Raw genomic sequence first — 19,750 nt, 5'->3', positions numbered from 1 at the left:
TGTTGAGGAAATTTTTTCTGAGGCATTCCTTACTCTGTTTTCAGTCCCCTCCCACAACACCAACACCCTGGCTTACGTGCAGCTCTTGACTTTTAAACAAAAGTGAAACAGGTGCAAACAAAATCTCATGATGCCTTTATAAACAGAGCAACAATGTCGGCATCATTTCCTTCTTTTTTTTTTCCTCTTCCATCAAATCTTTTTTTTATTTCCTTGAAATGCAGCCCACTTTGTCAAAATCTGATTAAATTTCACCTCAATCATACAAATTGTTAGGATATTATATTTTATTTAAAGCAACAGAGAACATCAAAAGTCCAGAACTGTTTGGTGAAAAAAGGTAAAATAAATAGTTTTATTTATGCTTTTAAAATTTTTTGGCTTACTACTCAGTGTAGAGAGGAAGCTGAATACAATGTGAATGAATGTCTTAGTTTTCTACCTACTAGTATCACATCTTAGAATGCAATTAAATTTTATAATTCAGTGAAATTTATAGATTTATAGTTAAGGAAACTTTCACTTGAAACCAAATGGTCTATCGTTAGGAAAAACATAAATGTTGAATCAAGTCAAATGCTCCCGCGCCTCTAAAATTCCATTTTGTTAAAGTATGCTTTTTATTTCCTTTAGTGAGAATACTTGTCTGTCCTTGGATCTTGTCTCCAACAATTACGAAAGACTTGAGCAACAGGATATTGCATGATGAGAAACCACATGGAGAGAGGTTGTGGAGAATGAGAGGTTATCATGGACACACCGGTGGCAGATGAGCGCCCAGCTTAATGTGACCACTGGGGTGACTTCAGCCTGTACTACGTGGAAGATCCACCTAGCCGATCCTCGTCAACCCACAGGATCATGAGAAATCAATAGCTGTCTCAAAAAAAAAAAAAAGCCTTGAACAAAAACCTGTCCTGTAGGTGTCTGAACTTTGAAATCATTGTTATTTTTTCAAGACTTTTTAAAAAATAAAATACATTCAGGGGCGCCTGGGTGGCTCAGTCATTAAGCGACTGCCTTCGGCTCAGGTCATGATCTCAGGGTCCTGGGATCGAGCCCCGCATCGGGCTCCCTGCTCGGCGGGAAGCCTGCTTCTCCCTCTCCCACTCCCCCTGCTTGTGTTCCCTCTCTCGCTGTGTCTCTCTCTGTCAAATAAATAAATAAAATCTTAAAAAAAAAAATACATTCAATGTTTGTAAATTAGACAAAAAGAATATTTGCCTTAAAAGAAACTACTTTTATCCTGGAACTCAAGTGAGTGCTGCTGGGGACTTGAACAAAACAGAACAGAAAGGATCTTAGAGTTCAGTTGTGATTATAAAAATGACTTGAAGGAGTTCAGTTTCTATTTCCTTTGCTTATAAAACACTGATATGCTCACCATAACATCTTGCCTACTTTCTAAGACACAAATTCATAGATACAATAAATGACTTGTATATCTTTTATTAAGATTTTATTTATTTATTTAAGAGAAAGAGAAAGCGAGAGAGCGAGAGAGAGAGCGAGCATGATGGGGGGGTTGGGGGGGGGGTGAGAGGGAGAGGGAGAAGCAGGTTCCCTGCTAAGCAGCTCAATCCCAGGACCCTGAGATCATGACCTGAGCTGAAGGCAGACGCTTAATCGACTGAGCCACCCAGGTGCCCTGATTTGTGTATCTTTTAAAAACATGTAAGTGGTAAGTTGAGGGAGAATCTGAAAATACTTGCTCAATGACATGATTAGAAACCAAGTATCTGGGGCGCCTGGGTGGCTCAGATGGTTAAGCTGCTGCCTTCAGCTCAGGTCATGATCTCAGGGTCCTGGGATGAAGCCCTTGTTGGGATCGAGCCCTCGTTGGGCTCCGGGCTCAGTGGGGAATCTGCTTCTCCCTTTCCCTCTGCCTCTCCCCCTGCTTATACTCTCTCTCTCTGTATCACTCTGTCTCAAATGAAAAGAATCTTTAAAAAAAAAAGAAAGAAAGAAAAGAAACTAAGTATCCTGCTGGAAAGGAAGTCTTGGATTCAAGTGGTGACTTGTCTTTTACTCTTTGACCTCAGCCAGATCGTATTTAATACAACGCCTCTATAAACATGGCTGGAAACTAACAGAAAAGAAAACTCTTGTAGAAATCAGGTATAAACATGGAAATGAGTTTTTTACAGGCAACTAAATAACATCTATTGCTTGCCATAAAAGCAAACTAGTTAAGCCTTCAAGTAGGCAGCCTATACTTGTCAAATTTAAGTATGAGGATAGGAGCTTTAGTTCATGTAAAATTTGGATAAAAAGGGGTGGTTAGGTGGGTGGAAAGAGATTTTGTGTTCCTAACCTGATTTGCTTCATTTCTTTTTCTTTTTTCTGCTATGGTTCAACACCTCCGGGAATATCAACATGTTCCTTTCTGCTTAAGACAAATCTGTTTTGTTTTCTCTTTTAACCAAAGCGGTGTTGAGGGAAGAATTAACCTCCTACCCCCACACCCCCACTCCTAGTTAGAAAGGCACATGTTTTGAACTCCTAGAACTTAGTCACTGCACTTTCTTGGTAAATAGATTTCCTTCTGAGTCAGGCTATTACTCTGAGCACTACTATATTTGTACAGAGATCTAAAAAATTGATAAGGACAAGGTAATAAATGGAAAAGTTTATACTTAAGATCCCACAAGTCAAAAGAATATAACCCACATGAATCTCCAATCTAACCTTTACATAAGGGGCTGAGGGTTCAATAATTCAGAGGCTCCACAGTCAGGTCAAGCCCAATGCCACTGTATCATCTTTACCTCTTATTCTATAGCTACCTCTCTACATCGCTTTGCCCTTTAACTTTGTTGCAGTAAAAAAAATTGCTGGGTTTTGTTTTAGTCTATTACTTAAAATTTGGGCAGTTTCCTCTATCCATAACACAGCTTCTCTATATCCTGTTTAATAATTTGATGCACTATAGTTGTCTTGTTGGTTTAAAAAAAAAAAATCTGATCCCAAGTGGTGAGAGACATCCCAAATGCTAGGAGAGATGATACAGAGGCTTCAGGAGCTAAATCTTTTGAGAAGACATGAGGCACACAGAATAAGAATGAAATGGAAATATTGTAAATTACCTGGTTAATTGATTGAATTAGGCAGATAAATGAGGTGTATCCTGCAATAATGTAATTTTGTTCGATAAATGCCCAACTTCCACTGGATTGTGCACAAAGTGAACAATTCGTTCTGAATGCTGACACATGTTAACATTAATTGCATTCCTCCTCTGCATTGTAGGGCCAGGACGATAATTCTTTAAATCTCTGGCTCATGTTCCAGTTTCAAGGAACGAACACTCACCATACTCATGGGTTACGGTACATGTTTATTTCGTGTGTTTTTTTCTCTTTGGAAATATTCCACAAAAGTTATCATTCAGCACATTGGCCTGTCATTTAAAGAAGGTACTTTCTCCTTTGAAACATAAGATCCATTCAAGAGGGAATAATTGGCAATTAAACAACAATGGCAAATCCTAAAATCATTTTTTTATTATCAGTGCAGAACTTACTGTTTCAATAGATTTTTAATTTATAAATTAATTAAAAATCTTAAATTAATTTTATAAAAACACTTAAAAATAGAAGCTAAAATAATGAATTTCACTTTATTTCCTTAAGCTTTAACTTAAGAGGCAACGGGAAGTCTAGTGTCATCTTTACAAGCATCTTATAACAAAATAATTTCAAAGGGCCTATATCGTTCTAGGTCATAAAAATATATAAAAGAAATAATGTCTTTTCTCCCCAAAAAACTTAGTTTCAAAGTGAAAAAAGATGAATAAACAAAAGTAATTCTCTGTTTGGTATTTTTGTTTCCCAAGAGTCATTTCTAATTAAAAAAACAAAACAAGCAAATAAAGAAATGGCAACAACAGAAAACACATCCTTCCCTGAAAGTAACTAATATAAATTTAGAAATGGATGCTTTGAGACATCATTCACGGTGTTCTATAATCCAGATAAAGGATGAAAAACCAAAATACCAGCATTCTTTTTTTTTCTGTTAATAAACATGTTAGTTACTATAGCACAGCTATAATTTGGGGATAAAAATGTGGAAGAATGGGTTGAGACATAAGCTGTTATCACACATTAATGACAAAGATGAATAAAGACATGGGGAAACTCACAGAACACCATCACCATCTTAAGCAAATATCAACAAATGCTTTCGCAGTGCCCCTGTGGACTGTATGTGGCTGAGGCTCCCCATGACAGTAGATGGTTTTCTCCTGTTTGTGCATTAGAGCTTCAGGTCAGAGGGTAATGCTGGGTCCATTCTAGAAGTGCCTGAACAAAAGCCTCAAACAATCCATCTGTCCTTAATGAAATGCCTCTTATATCCAATTAAAAAACTTCCTAGTCTCCTGTAATGTAATATTTTCTAGATTTCCTAGATTTCTAAATTCCTACATTTTCATAAAATATATCACATTTTGACCATCAAATAAACTTCCATTATTCAAGTGCAGTACAGACCTGTGGTCTATTGTGGGTAAATAGTTCTGTGACAAGCTCCTCATCTTCACTGGGCTGAGGTGTGTTGAGTTTTTTTGTTTGGTGAGCTTCTTTGGGTTCTCAAATCCGGATGACTCACTAAGCTGCCATATTCCTTTTAAAGCATTCAGAAGAGCATTTAAACTCAGAATAAAGCAACAGGGAGGAATGCTTATAATATTCGCTGAAAGCTTACAGGAAGAAGAATAAATTAACCCAATGGTCTTTTTAAAATGTAAAGAATTGTCCTGAGTAAGATAGTGTGCAAGGCAGCTGGTCGAGGGCCTAGATATGGAAATGGGGTTTGGTTTGATACAAAAGGGAGGCCCTTCAGAGTCCCATGCGGTTAGGGCTGGTGAGGGCTTCGGGTGTTGCAGCTCATATGGACCCTTTTCCCTGCCTCTCCGAAGCAGGAGGTGGCCTCTTCTTCCTCAAAGAGCCTATGGCTCAGTGTGGTAATGTTACCTACACCTCCTCCTGTATTCTCCTTAGCTGCTTACGTCTTACTTGCCCTACTAGAATACAAACTCCCTGAAAGCAAAAATCATATTTTATTTATTTCTTTGTTTGTTTATTCATTTATTTGTCCAACTGTGGATATTACCTAGCACAATGCTTGGCTGTTCGTGTGCCCATTATATTCCAGGTACTGAATGAAGGGACCGAGAGAACAGATCAAACGACATGGCACATGCTCTCAGGGAACCTACTGTGTGCAATAAGGGATTTTTGCACTAAGCTCAATGAAAACACAGAGCAGGCACCCACATCTGTGAAGGCACAAGAGAGGGCTCTGCTGGATAGTAGACTGACCTTGAAATGTGAAAGTTGTACAGATGGATCAACATATGCACAAGCACGGAGGGAAGAGACAGTATGCGGGCGTCCTCATACCTACTGAGTCTGGAGTTGCTGAAGCATAAACCAGGAGGATGTTCAACCATTAGAAAGCCCTGTGCACAAAGGACCTTATCTCAGATTAAGAAATCCAGACCTGAGACCTGATTCTATAGCATTAGGAAGCCGGAGAAGAATCATGACGTTTGGAGGGCACGGCCAGATTTGCTTTTAGAACGAGAGAGAGAAAAATCCCGTGTGTGTGCGGTGGGGGGTGGGCAGGGCACAGAGAGGACAAGGAGGGGAGCAAAACTTATGCAGCAAGAGCAGCTGGAGGTGGTTGTTACAGGCATGGTTCGATGATGAAATAAATACGTTTTCGTTCTGCCAATAAAAAAACTGTCCTGCATTCAAATTGTATTTGGTGCCTACTCTAGGTGAGGGTTTCCACACATATTTCTAAAATTTAATTCATATTTCAAGTCTATAAAATAAAGGCTATACCTTTTTTTTTTTTTTTTTTTTAACTAGACCCGTTTTGGAAAGGAAGAAACTATGAGGCTCAGAGAGGCCGAGACTATGCAAAGACAGACTTAATCTCAGAGATTAAATCACCTGCCCAAGGTCACACGCATCTTAAAGTGCCGGCTTTGGGATTCAAATTCAGTCTTGAATCAAAGCTTTTTATACCACACCTGTGATATTTGCTGAAATGAGAGGCATTGTGCTTTCCTGCAAAGGGGAAGAGACTAGGAATCAAGATGTCTAAATGTCAACTGTTGTTTTATACTCCACTTGCTTGTCACTTTGCTGAAGTCATTTCATGTCAAATGGGCCTTACTTTCTGCATCTATAAAATGTTCACATATGTTCCCTTGAAGTCTGATTCTATGATTCTGTGGATTTAATTACATATATTTAGGATGATGATCATTCTAGCAAGTTTGTTACAGTGGGATGAAGCAGAAGAAGTAAAAAAAAAAAAACAGGGACTGAATTTATTCAGGAGTGAGGATGGTGGAGATGGTGGGGGCAATTTAAAAAGTGTCAAAACTAGAAAACACTATGAAGACTCTAACCATAGTTGTTAAAATTAGGTTCCTCGGAAAACAAAACAAAGCAAACAAACAAAAATACATTTCCAATTAATTCCAAGGTTGTGGACAAAGGTGAGTATCTGGTGATCATTTCGACCATGAAGGCAGTGAAGAGTATACCTGTTACGGAAGAAAGATATCAGGATGGTTTTTCTTTGACACTTCAGTTTCAGGCAATCAACTGACAGATATATTCAAATGGTTTCTCTTCGACACAGTTTACTGGATAAGTCAAAATAATTTACAAGGCCAAAAAGATTTAGAGAAGAAAGTGTCTCGGAGTGGAACTTTGATGTGAAGTAAATTTCCTTAAGGAATAAACATATTAAGTATGAAGATCAGAGAATTCTGACCCTTAGGGAGATTTTTATTATCAAATAACACACAATAAACAGCTTTCATTTTAACGCCTCCTGGGATCGGGTTACCATGTCATGCGAACTGTGCACATTTCTAAATGAAATAGTCCATGAACAACATACCTCAGGGGAGACTTCTATAATTCCAAATTGGGATAAACTTTGATGTAAAACATTTATATTAAGTGAACGCAGCACTTCCTCGGACGGCAGAGCATCTGAAGTTCCTGCTTTTCGGTTTATAGGAGACACAAATAGTTCAACACTGTTCTTCTTTCCCTAGTAAAAGCAGATTATTTCTGTATGTTAATAGACATTTTAAACAGCTTTGGGAAATATTTTCACCTTTTATCTAGAATCATTAAAGAAAATTAGAACCCTAGAAGCTCCAAAGTCTTCTTGGAAATCATATTTGCTAGTTATCTGGCACACTTAATAGTTTCAGCCCGAAGCCTGAAATCTTCCAACGGCTTTCTTTCAAGATTTGTGACTTTATATTTCATTGGATGCTGGTTTAATTGCCACTCCATATTGTAATTTTTGAAATACATCATTCAGACGTTCCTAGACTAATTGTGTTGAAAGAAGCGTTTAAAAATCAAATGAATTAAATAAAACCTGATATAACGGTACAATTATTAGACATCACACCACTCCATATAGTTTTCTTATAACTTGTATCAATGCGAAGGCTGGACTAACTACGGAAGCTGATGCTAGATGAGCTTTGAAGTTGCTTCCCTGATCCTGTCCCTCACCTCAAGTATATTATACTTTTAAAAATCTATCCTTGGGAGGGGGCGCCTGGGTGGCTCAGTCGGTTAAGCATCTGCCTTGGGCTCAGGTCATGATCCCAGGGTCCTGGGATCAAGCCCCGCATCGGGCTCCCTGCTCGGCGGGAAGCCTGCTTCTCCCTCTTACTTTCCCTCTGTTCTCTCCCTCTCTCTCTCTCTCTCAAATAAATAAAATCTTAAAAAAATTAAAATAAAATCTATCCTTGGTAGAAATGCATATGCTGTGCAGTAATATCAAGGTACTTTCCTCTCAGTATTACCTGTTAGTACTATTACGTCATTAGCTGAAATGGAAACAGAGGATTTCTTACCATAAATGGCTGATACGCCACATACACACAAAAAACCAAACACCACACAAAAATGACATTGTCACTGACAGATCCTCCTTTACAACTTACACAGTGCACTTATAGAGGGAATTGTTGTTGGTCTTTTCTTTTTGATACATGGAGTTCTCTCATGCTAGAAAATGTTCTTTCAATGCAATTTATCAGAAGTTCAGCCAGGTATAAAATGCAGTATCGTGCTCGGTTTGGCAGCACATATACTAAAATGCGGTATCAGTGTACTAGCAATCCAGAAAAAACATTTCCGGGGACACCTGGGTGGCTCAGTCGTTAAGCGTCTGCCTTCGGCTCAGGTCATGATCCCAGGGTTCTGGGATCGAGTCCCACATCGGGCTCCTTGTTCAGCGGGGAGCCTGCTTCTCCCTCTGCCTGCCGCTCCCCCTGCTTGTGCTCTTCTCTCTCTCTCTGACAAATAAATAAAAATCTTTAAAAAAAACTAAAGTTTAAAAAATCCCATTTGTGTGTTTGCAGGGGACATCAGACAATGACTAAATATAGCATAATGCTGATGTAAAACATGTTTATAATAATTTAAATAGTTTCTGACCTAATAACAACAATGGTAGGAACAGATCACTTGTTTTGTGCCTGACACACTCCTGAGTACTTAAATCTGTTACCTCATTTGATGCTCAAAACACCTCCAGGACATAGGTATGATGGTTATCTCTATTTTGCAAATGAAGAAACATAAGTGGCTTGCCTAAGGTCACACAGCTGGGATATAGCCAAGCTGGTTCTGTCTGTCTCCGAAGCATGCGCTCTTAATCACCGTGCTTGGCTGCCCTTGGCATCATCACAGCTCCCCCTGTTAGAATAACTGCTCTTAGAAACAGACATATATAAATGCCACTAACATTCTCTGAGGATGAGCATGCACCTCCCTGGGTGTGGCAAATCTCTTATCCCTATAAAGAGCCATTATGCTCATTAAATCTATGCACCTAAATGTATATCTAAGGTATCTAAGTACACATACACAAGTTAGGTCTAGATCTAAGACACTGATAATTCCTGTGTCTTCTCACTTGAGCCAGCTATGCCCTGGATAGAAATAATCAAATTAACTCTTTCGGGATTTTGGGGAATGTTGTATTTACTCTTCAACGGTACTGTGTTAAAAACTTTCACGGTTTATTTATTTATTTTTTAAGCTAATTTAGTCCCAAGAAGTAGTTGACTCACAGAATAAAAGTTATTATGGGGCCTGAAACAACTCACTCTCCACACACAGGCAAAATGAAGAGAAACAAAAGCTCTAAACCAAAATAAAAAGCAAATTCTTCTCCATAGCTGAACGTGCGGATACTGATGAAAGAGAAAGATGAGCTCAAGCAGGAGCATCAGAATTTACAGCGAGGAGAAGATACAGTAAGATGTAAGATGATCCCAGAGTCCCTTCTCAGAGGAACCTTAGGTGATCAGCTGTTTACAAAGAGAAAATCCTATGATTTGAATTTGCCTTTCATTGACCTTTGCTCACATCCACCTTCACGTGCAGATGGGGGCATGCAGGTGGATGACATCAAGGTTCCCAAACACTGAGGGAAGGGGAAGAAATAATGTGGGGGATTGACAGGTAGATCTGAACTGGGCCTCTGCAAAAGATCCTTCAGTTTTACCTTGTCCCCACCCGAGCTACCCAATCTAGGTGTTCTTGTGACTTTTCAGCATTATCTATTTTTTTTCTAGTTTTTTTTTTTTTAATTTTATTCATGATAGACAGAGAGGCAGAGGCAGAGGGAGAAGCAGGCTCCCCGCTGAGCAGGGAAAGGGACACTCCCCCCCATGTGGGACTCCATCCCAGGACCCTGGAATCACGACCTGAGCTGAAGGCAGATGCTTAACCGACTGAGCCACCCAGGCACCCCAGCCTTGTCTATTCTTGCATTCCATTTGGGCTGTTATCCTTAAGGATTGGTTCTTTACTCTTTATTTGAAATCCTCTGCCTTGTGCATTCACTATCCTTCATCCTGATACACTTGAAGGGTTTTAATAGTTACTGTCTGGAGACAGAGTCTTCACTGATACAGAAGCTTTCACTCTTAGGGAGAATATTTTGGGAGTACTGTGAGATAAGTATTTTCGGCCCCTCTAGTCACACCTATCAAGGTAGTAGCTAGCCTTGAACTATGAGAGGGTCGACAAACTTTTTCTGGAAAGGGCAAGCCAGCAAATATTGTAGCTTTCAATTTAGCCAAAAATCTGTCGCAACTACTCAACTCTGCCATTGTAGCAGGAAAGTCGCCATAGACAATCTGGAAACAAATGGGTGTGGTTTGTTCCAATAAAACTTTCCTTGCACAAACAGGTGGCTTGCCAGATTTGGCTCATGGGCCATAGAACTATAGCATGGGTATTCTTTATTATCGAAGCCCTCAATAAATATCAAAGTTTGTACTCTGGGAATGCAAAATGTAGGCATCTTACAATGAGGCGGTTGATGTGCACTTGCTGGGGTAAGATCCCTAAAGCTGCGGCCACTCCCTGGCGGAATATCCGAAGCAAGGTTATGTTCAGTCTGCTTACATCCATTTGCAGTGTCTGAAAAATAAAGGAAAAAAAAAAGAAATCAAAATTATGATAAATCTGTCATTCAAGACATTCAGTTCCTGACTGATGACCGACCACAACAATTTCTGTGACTGATAAATTCATACTCATGGTGCTTTATGGCATTTTTAGTGGAGATAAAATTATAGGGACATTTTATGTGAAATTTTAAATGATGTTAGTCAAAAAGATGGTGCAATTTATCTAGTCATAATAAATAATGCAAATGACTAATCAGTTCCTGAGGAACGTCATTGAAATATGTGTTGGTCTTTAATTTCAGTCCAGAGGACAGAATGGGATATACGGCCAACTACACTTCAGTAATCCAAGCCTTAGGACATCTTTAATTTGTGTTAACACACAGTCACATGCTGTGTAAGTTCCATAATGCCAGACTTGGCAGTTCCTCTATATGGTGATGTGCTGCCAGTCCAAGCCAAAAGAACTAGGTGCGAAAATGCATTTTCGAACTCTGCTAAAGAAGCCCATGGTACTGATAATTTGGTCTAAGGTAAACAGTTGTTATTCACAAGAGTGTGTGTGGGCACACACTCTTAATTTTCAGGTTATTTTGGAAAAAAGACAACTAAATACTTAAAAATTCCTAAAACACAAATCGAGTTATAAAAGTTACAAAATTAATAATATAGCCTTTATTGAAGCCATGGGTGCTGTTACTACATTTAAAGCATGGATTAGTTAAGGTATTTTAAAAAATGTCTCAGAATCATTTGAGCTAGATACTTTGCGAGATGGGGAAACCAAATCTTTATGCATTTCTTGTATTTGATAATGCTTACTTCAACTAACTTGACCATAGTTGGTAATCAATGACTGCTGGATGGTTGCAATAGCATCTATTCTATGAAGTAAAGCACACTTCTATGTGCGTACTTCTCTGATAAAGAGATTGCTTTTAAGAATAATCTACTGTGGTATAAAAACTCTCAGAGGACCTTTTCACAGTTTGTTGTAAAAGGAGAATGGAACTGCTTTTGAGAATGTATTGTTTTTTAAGGAAACATTACAGCTTCTATACATAAAGTTAGTACAAAATAAGTGATTGGAAACTGGACCAAATGCTCAATGCTACAGGAATCAGAAAGAGTTGAGGAGGTCAAAGGAGGTAAATGGTTCCCAGTCAAAATGGCAGACCCAGCTGAAGCTCCAGACAGCTTTTATACCTTAGGATCTTTTAATGCTTGCATTGGGTCAGGGGTTATAGAGGTTGATCATGTTAGGAAGCTGGAATTGGACTCCTTGCAAACAACTGAGATCCAGAAAAGGGCACAGCCATTTAAAAACTCTAGCTAACGGCCCAATGATAAGGTATAACTTGCTTCTGGAGAGGGGGAAAAGAGAATCATGTTGGGGGTAGATAGAAAAGCTACATCAACGCCATCAGTGATACTTTTTTTTATTAAATAAAAACCATCAACTAGTACATAATTGTCTGTTATATTATTCTCTGTACTATTCTATAGACTAAAATTCTTTCCAGTATAAAACAACATAACTTAATACCTAAAGTAAGACTTGAGCTCAACCCTGAGGGATGAGTTGGATTTGGAAATGCAGTAATGAGGAAAACATTATACTTTCAAGCATGCTTTATGTTCTATGGAAAGATGATTTATGGAAAAATCCAAGAGCTAAGAAAAACTCAGTCCACCTGGTGGTTCTGAGAAACAGAGGCTTCCTTTTGTCCAACAGTTTCCTTTTGGCTCTGCAAGGCTGTGGAAGCTGTCAACAGATGTGGGATATTGCACTGGAGACTTTACTCCTCTCCTTTTGTATGACCAAAGATGGGTTCCTCTGTTACCACAAATGCTGATTAGGAACCACTGACTCCTGGCTCACCCCCAGTGTTTGTCAGGCAGGGCAGAGGCAGGCACTGCTCCTGATCCCCACGGGCAGGATTTGGAGCCAACAGTCGATGCTGGGAACTGAGAGTCAAGGGGGTTGTATACACACTTGAGAACTCAATTCCCAGGGCCATGATTAGCTCGAAGCTTGTAACTGTGGAAACAGTATTAAAGTCTAAGTTCCTCAGATTAAAATGGCAAATGGAAGTGAAATGGGAAGTCAAGATTAAAAATCATTCAAAATGGCAACTTTCCAAGAACGCAAAAGCTGTGCACTTGAAACAGAAATTTAGACTACCTAACTAAAGTGAAGAAGTGAGCTGAAATAATTAGTTTAAAAATTGCAGTCATCTGGCTCATTGCATCAAAACATTTGAATAATTTGCCTCAGTTCTCTGCTTGCCTGAGAAAAGTTGCCATGTATTTCTGACTATTCCCCATAAAATGGTGATGCTAAAATGAAGTACAAAAAAGTAAATATATATTTGAGGGACTAACATGGGCCAGACATTCTATATGAGTACAACTGAAGAAAAACAAAGGATCCTAGACAAAATGAGAATTTTATTTCGGAGAAAATCAAAGTATATGAATTCCTGTAGCTAGAGGACATATGTTTCTCCTTCCTTCTGGATAGATGCTAGGGACGCACAGCTTCTTTTCATCCTATTATGTGAAATCATAACAACTATAATAGAATATAAATTTCCATGGCAATAACAGCAGTGTCATAACTTCAAAGTTACCATATAACAACACAAGATAAATCTTAGTCAGAATTCTAAACCCATTTAGTCATTTGTATTATTTAACACACAAATGATTTAAGCTTTTAATTTCAAGAGATTCAAATGCTCTTTCCAAAGGCAAATCCTAAGCCATTTCACAGTAGTAAATAATGCAAATATATTATTATCCAAAAACAACTGAGTATTTTATTGATTATTACAAATACATATACAGACAAAAAATGAAACCTATTAAAAAATTCAAAGATTTCAATCTCCATCTGTATTTAAATTTATCGGGCCTCTGCCTTGTTAAGAGATTCCTGAGTCAATTCTCTTTACCTGGGACCTAGTTTCTGCCCCCCAATCCCTACCTCCTCCACCCCCAGCAACCCCATAATCCTGCAAGAAGAAATACTGCTCTGCAATAAGACTTTTTTTCTTTGGTCACCAGATTGTCCACTAAAGTAATTGATGCCTATGAACCTTAGATATAAATCAGTCCAGTAGAATTGATTAAATCTAGGCACCATTATTATGTTTAAATTATACGTATGTGATTGGCTTTAACAATTTATTTTTAAAGAACAGTTGGATTATTTTTGCCTGGGAGGGTGGCAGGTTTCCAAATGTTAGACCTGTCTTGATATAATGCAGGTTGGTCTGCCATCTGATCAACCCCAGTAAGAGTCAGGACCACACCCAGTAGCCCCATTAGAATGTGGAAGGCCAAATGTCCATCTCTCTTACTGATGAGATGTCCTCAAAGCCCCTCAAAGATGTCCGTCTCAGTTCCCAACAGCCACAAAGGAACCCAGCTTCCTCAGGACCAAGCCTCAGGAGGAATCCGCCCTATCTCTAGTGTGTCTCATTGCTACCCGGGCTCTCTAACTCCACATTATTGGCAAGGAGCCTCCCCATTTTGGCTGGAGGTTAGATTGTCAAGTGAATTCCAGGAATAAAAGTGAAAGTTTCTCTGTTTATGTCATTGAACCAAGTGGAAAACCCTGACCTATCAGAGGCATTTTATGCAATTACCCAGTCCCTTATTATAATTCTGTGTTGTCCTTTGCTATTACTTAGGTAGTATTTTATTTTTATTTCCATATTTCTCATTCCCACCTTTCTCAGAATTTTACACCTGCTTCCTTCTACGAGAATGTTCCACTTATACTTCAAACTCAATATCACCCAAACTGAACTTAACTTTTCCCCTCTCCCCATCCATGACCACATTTACTTCTATTTCTATATTCCATATAATGGGATGACGTCTCATGCTTTTGAGTCATATTGACTTGATTCTTTTTCCTCCTCCTTCATCCCACCATCATGACATCCAATTAATTATCAAGTTCTGTTTATTCTTTCTAAATATCTCTTGAATGTTGAATCCATCTTCATCTATATTTCTACCATCTTGGTTCAGACACCATCATGGCCATCTAGACCGTTTGAATAGGATCTTCATGGGTTGCCAATCATCTATGGTTTCTAATTCATTCCCTATATGGACATCATAGTGATCTGTGCAAAATGCTAGCTCAATCTAGTCACTATTTACCTTAAATACTTTGAGAAAATCTCATTGTCTAATGAGAGCTTCTACTCATTGGTTCACTGCAATTTCCCTGTCCTTCTGGTCTTACCTCCCAGTCCTTTCCATCATGCTCATTATACTTCAGCTGCACAGAAGGTGTAATAAACATGCCATACCATTTTTGCATTGTGTCAGTGCATATCTGCGCCACTGGTTAGGCTCTCTTCCTTCTCCTTGGAGCCTCAGCTCAAAGACCATTCTGTCAGGCTTCTATAACCTCTCCTTCCCCCTTCCTTTGCTTGTATCTTTCAGTTCTCCAATAGTATTCTATGGTGGACTTCAGTTATATTTTGTTTAAATTTTTATAATAAAAACTTCCTACTTATTACAAAAAAATCAAGATACAGAAAGATATATAGTAAAAAGTAAAAATATGCTTGTACTTTCATTTCAGTCTCCAGAAATAACACTATTTCTTGTGTATCCTTCAAGTATTTTCTCTACATATATGATACATGTATATATTATATAACACGTGTATTACTATTAAGTACAAATAGGTTTAAGCAACACATAGCATTCTACAACTTGCTCTTTTTCACTTATTAATACATCAGGGATATATTTCTTATTTATAATATATATTGTCATCAAATACCATGTTTAGATTCTTATCTAATAATTTCTCACTTTTTAAAAAAAACTTTTTAAAAATTTTTACTTACTTATTTTTGAGGGAGAGAGAGAGAGAGAGAGCACAAGCAGAGGGAGGGTCAGAGGGAGAAGCAGACTCCCCGCTGAGCAGGGAGCCCAATGCGTGGGGCCTGAACTTAAGACCTGGAGATCGAGGCCCAAGCCGAGATCAAGAGTCGAACACTTAACTGATGAAGCCACCCAGGCACCCCGATAATTATATTATTATTTTTATATTGTCATGTTCCATATATTTACATTATATTCTGTGTAATAGAGATGACTCATCCAGCCTATTGTCTCCACTTGGAAACTTAGCCCATTTACATCTAGGCGAAGCCATGTGATAGTTCTTACCAATTAATATAAATGAAAGTAAAGTGACATTTTCAGTCTGAGGCAGTTAAGAATGAGGATGCCTTCTCTATCTTTCTCTCTTTTCTCTTGTCTATAAGCTGGGTGGTTCCAGGGTGACCCTAAGACTCTGAAAACAGTGGAGCCACACAAAGGGAGATACCTGGGACCCCAAGGGCAGAGGCCCTGCCCAACCCCTGTTATTAAACAGTGACGAGTTAAACATAACCTTTTATTGTATTAAGTCCCTCAGATATTGGGTTGTGTTAGTGTTATTTGCACTGATGAATACACTCTGTAATTATAATTTTTAAAGTTCTGTAGTGTTAGTTAAATATTCAAATGGATTCAGTGCTCATGATCAGCTTCTTCCTAAGTTCTTTAGTTTGATGGATCTCTTATTTAGCTGGAATTCATCTTCAGATAGCTTCTTTCAAGCAGGGTTCATGAGTGCTATATTTCCTGAGGCCTTATATGTTTGAGAATGTGTATGGTGCTTATAATGATAAATGACAACTTGGCTGGATGTTACCTTCTTGATTCAGTCTTTATTTTTACTTTTTGCCTTTGAACTCTGCTGCTATTATTCCAATGCCTTCTGGCACTGGAAGTTGCTATGAAAAATACCCTGGATTGAGGCTAGCCTCTCTTGTAGATAACCTGCTGTTTCTGCCTGAAATCTCACAGGAGTCTCTATCCTTAAAGTTAAAAAACTTCATCAGGATATTTCCTTGGGTTGATAGTTCCTGCAGCAAGCTATGCCCTTGAAGTCTACAGATTCCAAATTCTCTGTTTTAGAAATACTTTTTCCTTTTATACATTTGAATGATTTCTACATATTTTTTGGTTCATCTTCAAGGACAACAATTGTGCAATTACATATTCTTTGTCTTTCTAACCACTTTATTTTGAGTACTTATGGTCTCTGACCACTTATATATCTTTATTCAGTTGAAACTTTCTCGGGCCTATGTCTTCAGCAGAATCTGTTCTACTTCTTTTGTTCCTAATGTGGTTTTGATACCTGTAATGTGTGTTTTATTATTGTCTTCTTGCATCTTCTGAGTTCTGCCAGCTCACTCTTTGTGATGCCCTAGACAAGATACATTCTCTCTTCACTGTTTCAGACAAGAAGTGACACAAAACTTTTCTGTCTTTTGTATCCCATTTTTAAATCTATTTTTCCCAAAGAGTTCAGTTTCTCTTTCTCTCTTAAAATACTCCCAACTTTCTATTACATTAGAGTTAAATTCAATTAGGGCCTCCAAGGCCCTACTTTATCTGGCTCCTGTTCCTTCTGAGCCTCATCTCATATCCCTCCCTCAAGCCACTCCATCCATTCGCCAGTTCCTCAAACAAGCTACGCCCTCATGGCATTGGCATCTGCCTGCCCCCTGGAGAGTTGTTCGACATCACTGTATGCTGGCTTCTTCTGGTCTTGCAGCTTTCAGTTTAAATGCCACCTCCTCAGAGAGGCCTTCCCCACCTGGGCACTCCCTATCTCATCACTGTGTTTTTATTTCCCATTTATCACGATCTGACAGTTTCTTGTTTCTTTTATTTCTTCCCTTGCTAAAACGTGAGCTCCACTGGTGTGGGACCTTGTCAGTCTGGTCCTCTGATACAGCCCCAGAACCTGGAACAGTGCCTGGCACATAGCCAGTATTTAAAAAATCTTTGTGGAATGAAGGAATTCGTGAATCATCATAATTAACATTGTGTTGTTACTAATTGGAGGAATCTGGGTTCCATGGTAGGCGTAGAAAGGGTTACAAGACCAGGACGTTACTCTTGAGAAGGTTATATTTGGTTAAGCAGTTCACCTGAAATGCCTGCTCATTCAAAAACACAGAATCGATTTAACATGGTTTATATTTCATTCGTAATTAATATGTCTCCGATAGTTTGACCACTCCACCATTCAGGAGGGAAAAAATGAGTTTATTTTTTCTTTTTTTTAAGATTATTTATTTATTTATGAGAGAGAGAGCAGGGGGAGGAACAGAGGGAGAGGGACAAGCAGACTCCCTGCTGAGCACCGAGCCCAATGCAGGGCTTGATCTCAGGACCCTGAGATCATGACTTGAGCCGAAACCAAGAGTTGGACCTTAGCCCACTGAGGTACCCAGGCGCCCCTCATCTTATCAACTTTCTGAAGCTTGCTTCTAATAGGCAAAATCAATATAATTTTTCTGAGTCGTGTGCTATGTTGGTTGTAAATGGAATTCAAACTTAGTCAGTGTTAGTGTCTATTTCTTGCGGCTAATTTGAGAGTTTAAAGTTTATCTCTCTAATGATAAAAATTAAATATACTCATGACAGAAGGTTTAGAAAATACAAAGAACTAGAAAAAGAAGTAAATATTCTTCATAACAGTTTATCCCATTACCCTGAAATAAAAATTGCGGTGTTTTTAGTGTTAGCTTTTTTTTGATTCATAGACAATATAACATAATATAAATGTGCATATATTAAATATACCCATGTGTATCATACAAATTTTTATCCATTTTAATGTGATGCTATAACTGTCACATTTCTATGGCTTTCTTCTTTCCCTGATGTTAGGAGGAAACACTTATTCCCCAACACTGATGTTTTATTCTTGTGGTGGCAGTCCAAATACAGTAATATCCCTGAATTCCTCCCCTCCACAGTCTCCCCAGGGGAGGGCAAGTGGCTTGTGGAGTTGGTGCATTTGGAATGAGATACTGGGGCATGTGGGCTCTGTGCTTTCCTTTTGGGGTCTGCTTGTCTGTAAAGAGCATAACATCTGGTCTTCTCTTTGCAAGTGGTAAAGCAAGTTATAAAGGCTCTGTCCCTTTAGAGGAGGCCACAGTTGGTTGGTATTCCTGTGACTAGTGGGTAAATTTGCCTAAGAGGGAGAGGCAGTTATAGAAGTATATTGTTATCGTGCTCCTAAGTCTTATCTCCAGCAGTTCTATCAACAATAAAACGACATTTTTATCTCCACAGGCTGCTTCCTTTGTCTTTCTCAGGCAGGGAGGAGAAGGATGCTATTTCTTGGTGTCCTCTAACACCAACACATGACACTACAAGGTCAAACATTACATACTCCCCTACCAGCCCTCCCAGAAAAAGGCAAAAGGCTCTAAAACTTTTCTTGTTGGTTGATCTTGATTTCAGTAAGGATATCTACAGACCTACAGAGAAGGGTCAGAGGAAAATCAAGAATATGGTGTTAATGGAAGTCAGGAGTAGAGTTTCCAAAAGTGGTTTGTCAACACTGCCAGATGCTGCTGGAGATTAAGAAAAATGTGGACCAATAAAAGGCTGTTGGATTTGTTGTTGAGGAATATTCGGTGGGCTTCAAGTGGTGGTTCCCAAAATGTGGTCCACGGTACATTAGGAGGCCAAATGAGTCTTTGTTGGAACTCATTTAAAAGTACAGGGCCGGGTCGCCTGGGTAGCTCAGTCAGTTAAATGTCTGCCTTCAGGTCTTGTCATGATCGTGGGTCCTAGGATTGAGCCCTGCATCAGGCTCCCTGTTTAGCAGGGAGTCTGCTTCTCCCTCTGTGTCCCCCCCGCCCCCCGCTTGTGCGCACTCTCTCTCAGATAAATAAAATCTGTGTAGAAATATGGGTGCATGACGTACAATTCCACAGACTTTCATTTATTCCAAAGGATCATTTAATGAGTTTTTAAGGGTTAGTAAATATTGATACTCATAAACTAAAATCAGCATGTTATCAGTGTATACTGAGAATTTAGGGGGTTAAGGGGTGAATATATAATGAAGAAAAAGGCAGAACACTAGGACCAGTTTTTGTTGAGAACAAAAGGAGAAAGATGGAATGGTACATAGATTGGACATTTTTTTCCTCCAGATGGCAAGAACTTTGACCTTTATACTACAATAGCACATCAAATGACTTAATCTTGCTTCCTAAGATCCTACACTGTGATGAGCTACCCCTTTTACACATGAAATGACAGACAATACTAGCGTTTTGGTCAGAGGAATGTTTTGAGACATCTGAAAACAACTGCAACACCAGCTTCGTGAGTTTCTCGCATCCTTGCTCTGCTATGGGCAGCTACAGC

The 19,750-nt window shown here is 38.9% G+C and overlaps 1 protein-coding gene across 3 annotated transcripts in view; it reads right to left on the bottom strand.

The window, feature by feature from the left end:
* The window catches only part of PTPRR (protein tyrosine phosphatase receptor type R), a 239,420-nt gene that overhangs the window by 98,289 nt on the left and 121,381 nt on the right, over nt 1-19,750 (bottom strand). For all 3 annotated transcript variants that reach the window (XM_032420225.1, XM_032420226.1, XM_032420227.1), the window contains 2 exons: nt 10,380-10,493; nt 6,928-7,083 (listed from right to left, as the gene is read on the bottom strand). In XM_032420225.1, coding sequence (XP_032276116.1) covers nt 6,928-7,083; nt 10,380-10,493 — 270 coding nt within the window. The remainder of the gene's footprint in view (nt 1-6,927; nt 7,084-10,379; nt 10,494-19,750) is intronic.

The sequence above is a fragment of the Phoca vitulina genome, unplaced genomic scaffold (genome assembly GCF_004348235.1).
Source record: "Phoca vitulina isolate PV1807 unplaced genomic scaffold, GSC_HSeal_1.0 scaffold23, whole genome shotgun sequence".
Lineage (NCBI taxonomy): Eukaryota > Metazoa > Chordata > Mammalia > Carnivora > Phocidae > Phoca > Phoca vitulina.
The sequence above is the reverse complement of the archived record's forward strand: the minus strand, read 5'-3'. Positions and strand labels throughout refer to the sequence as shown.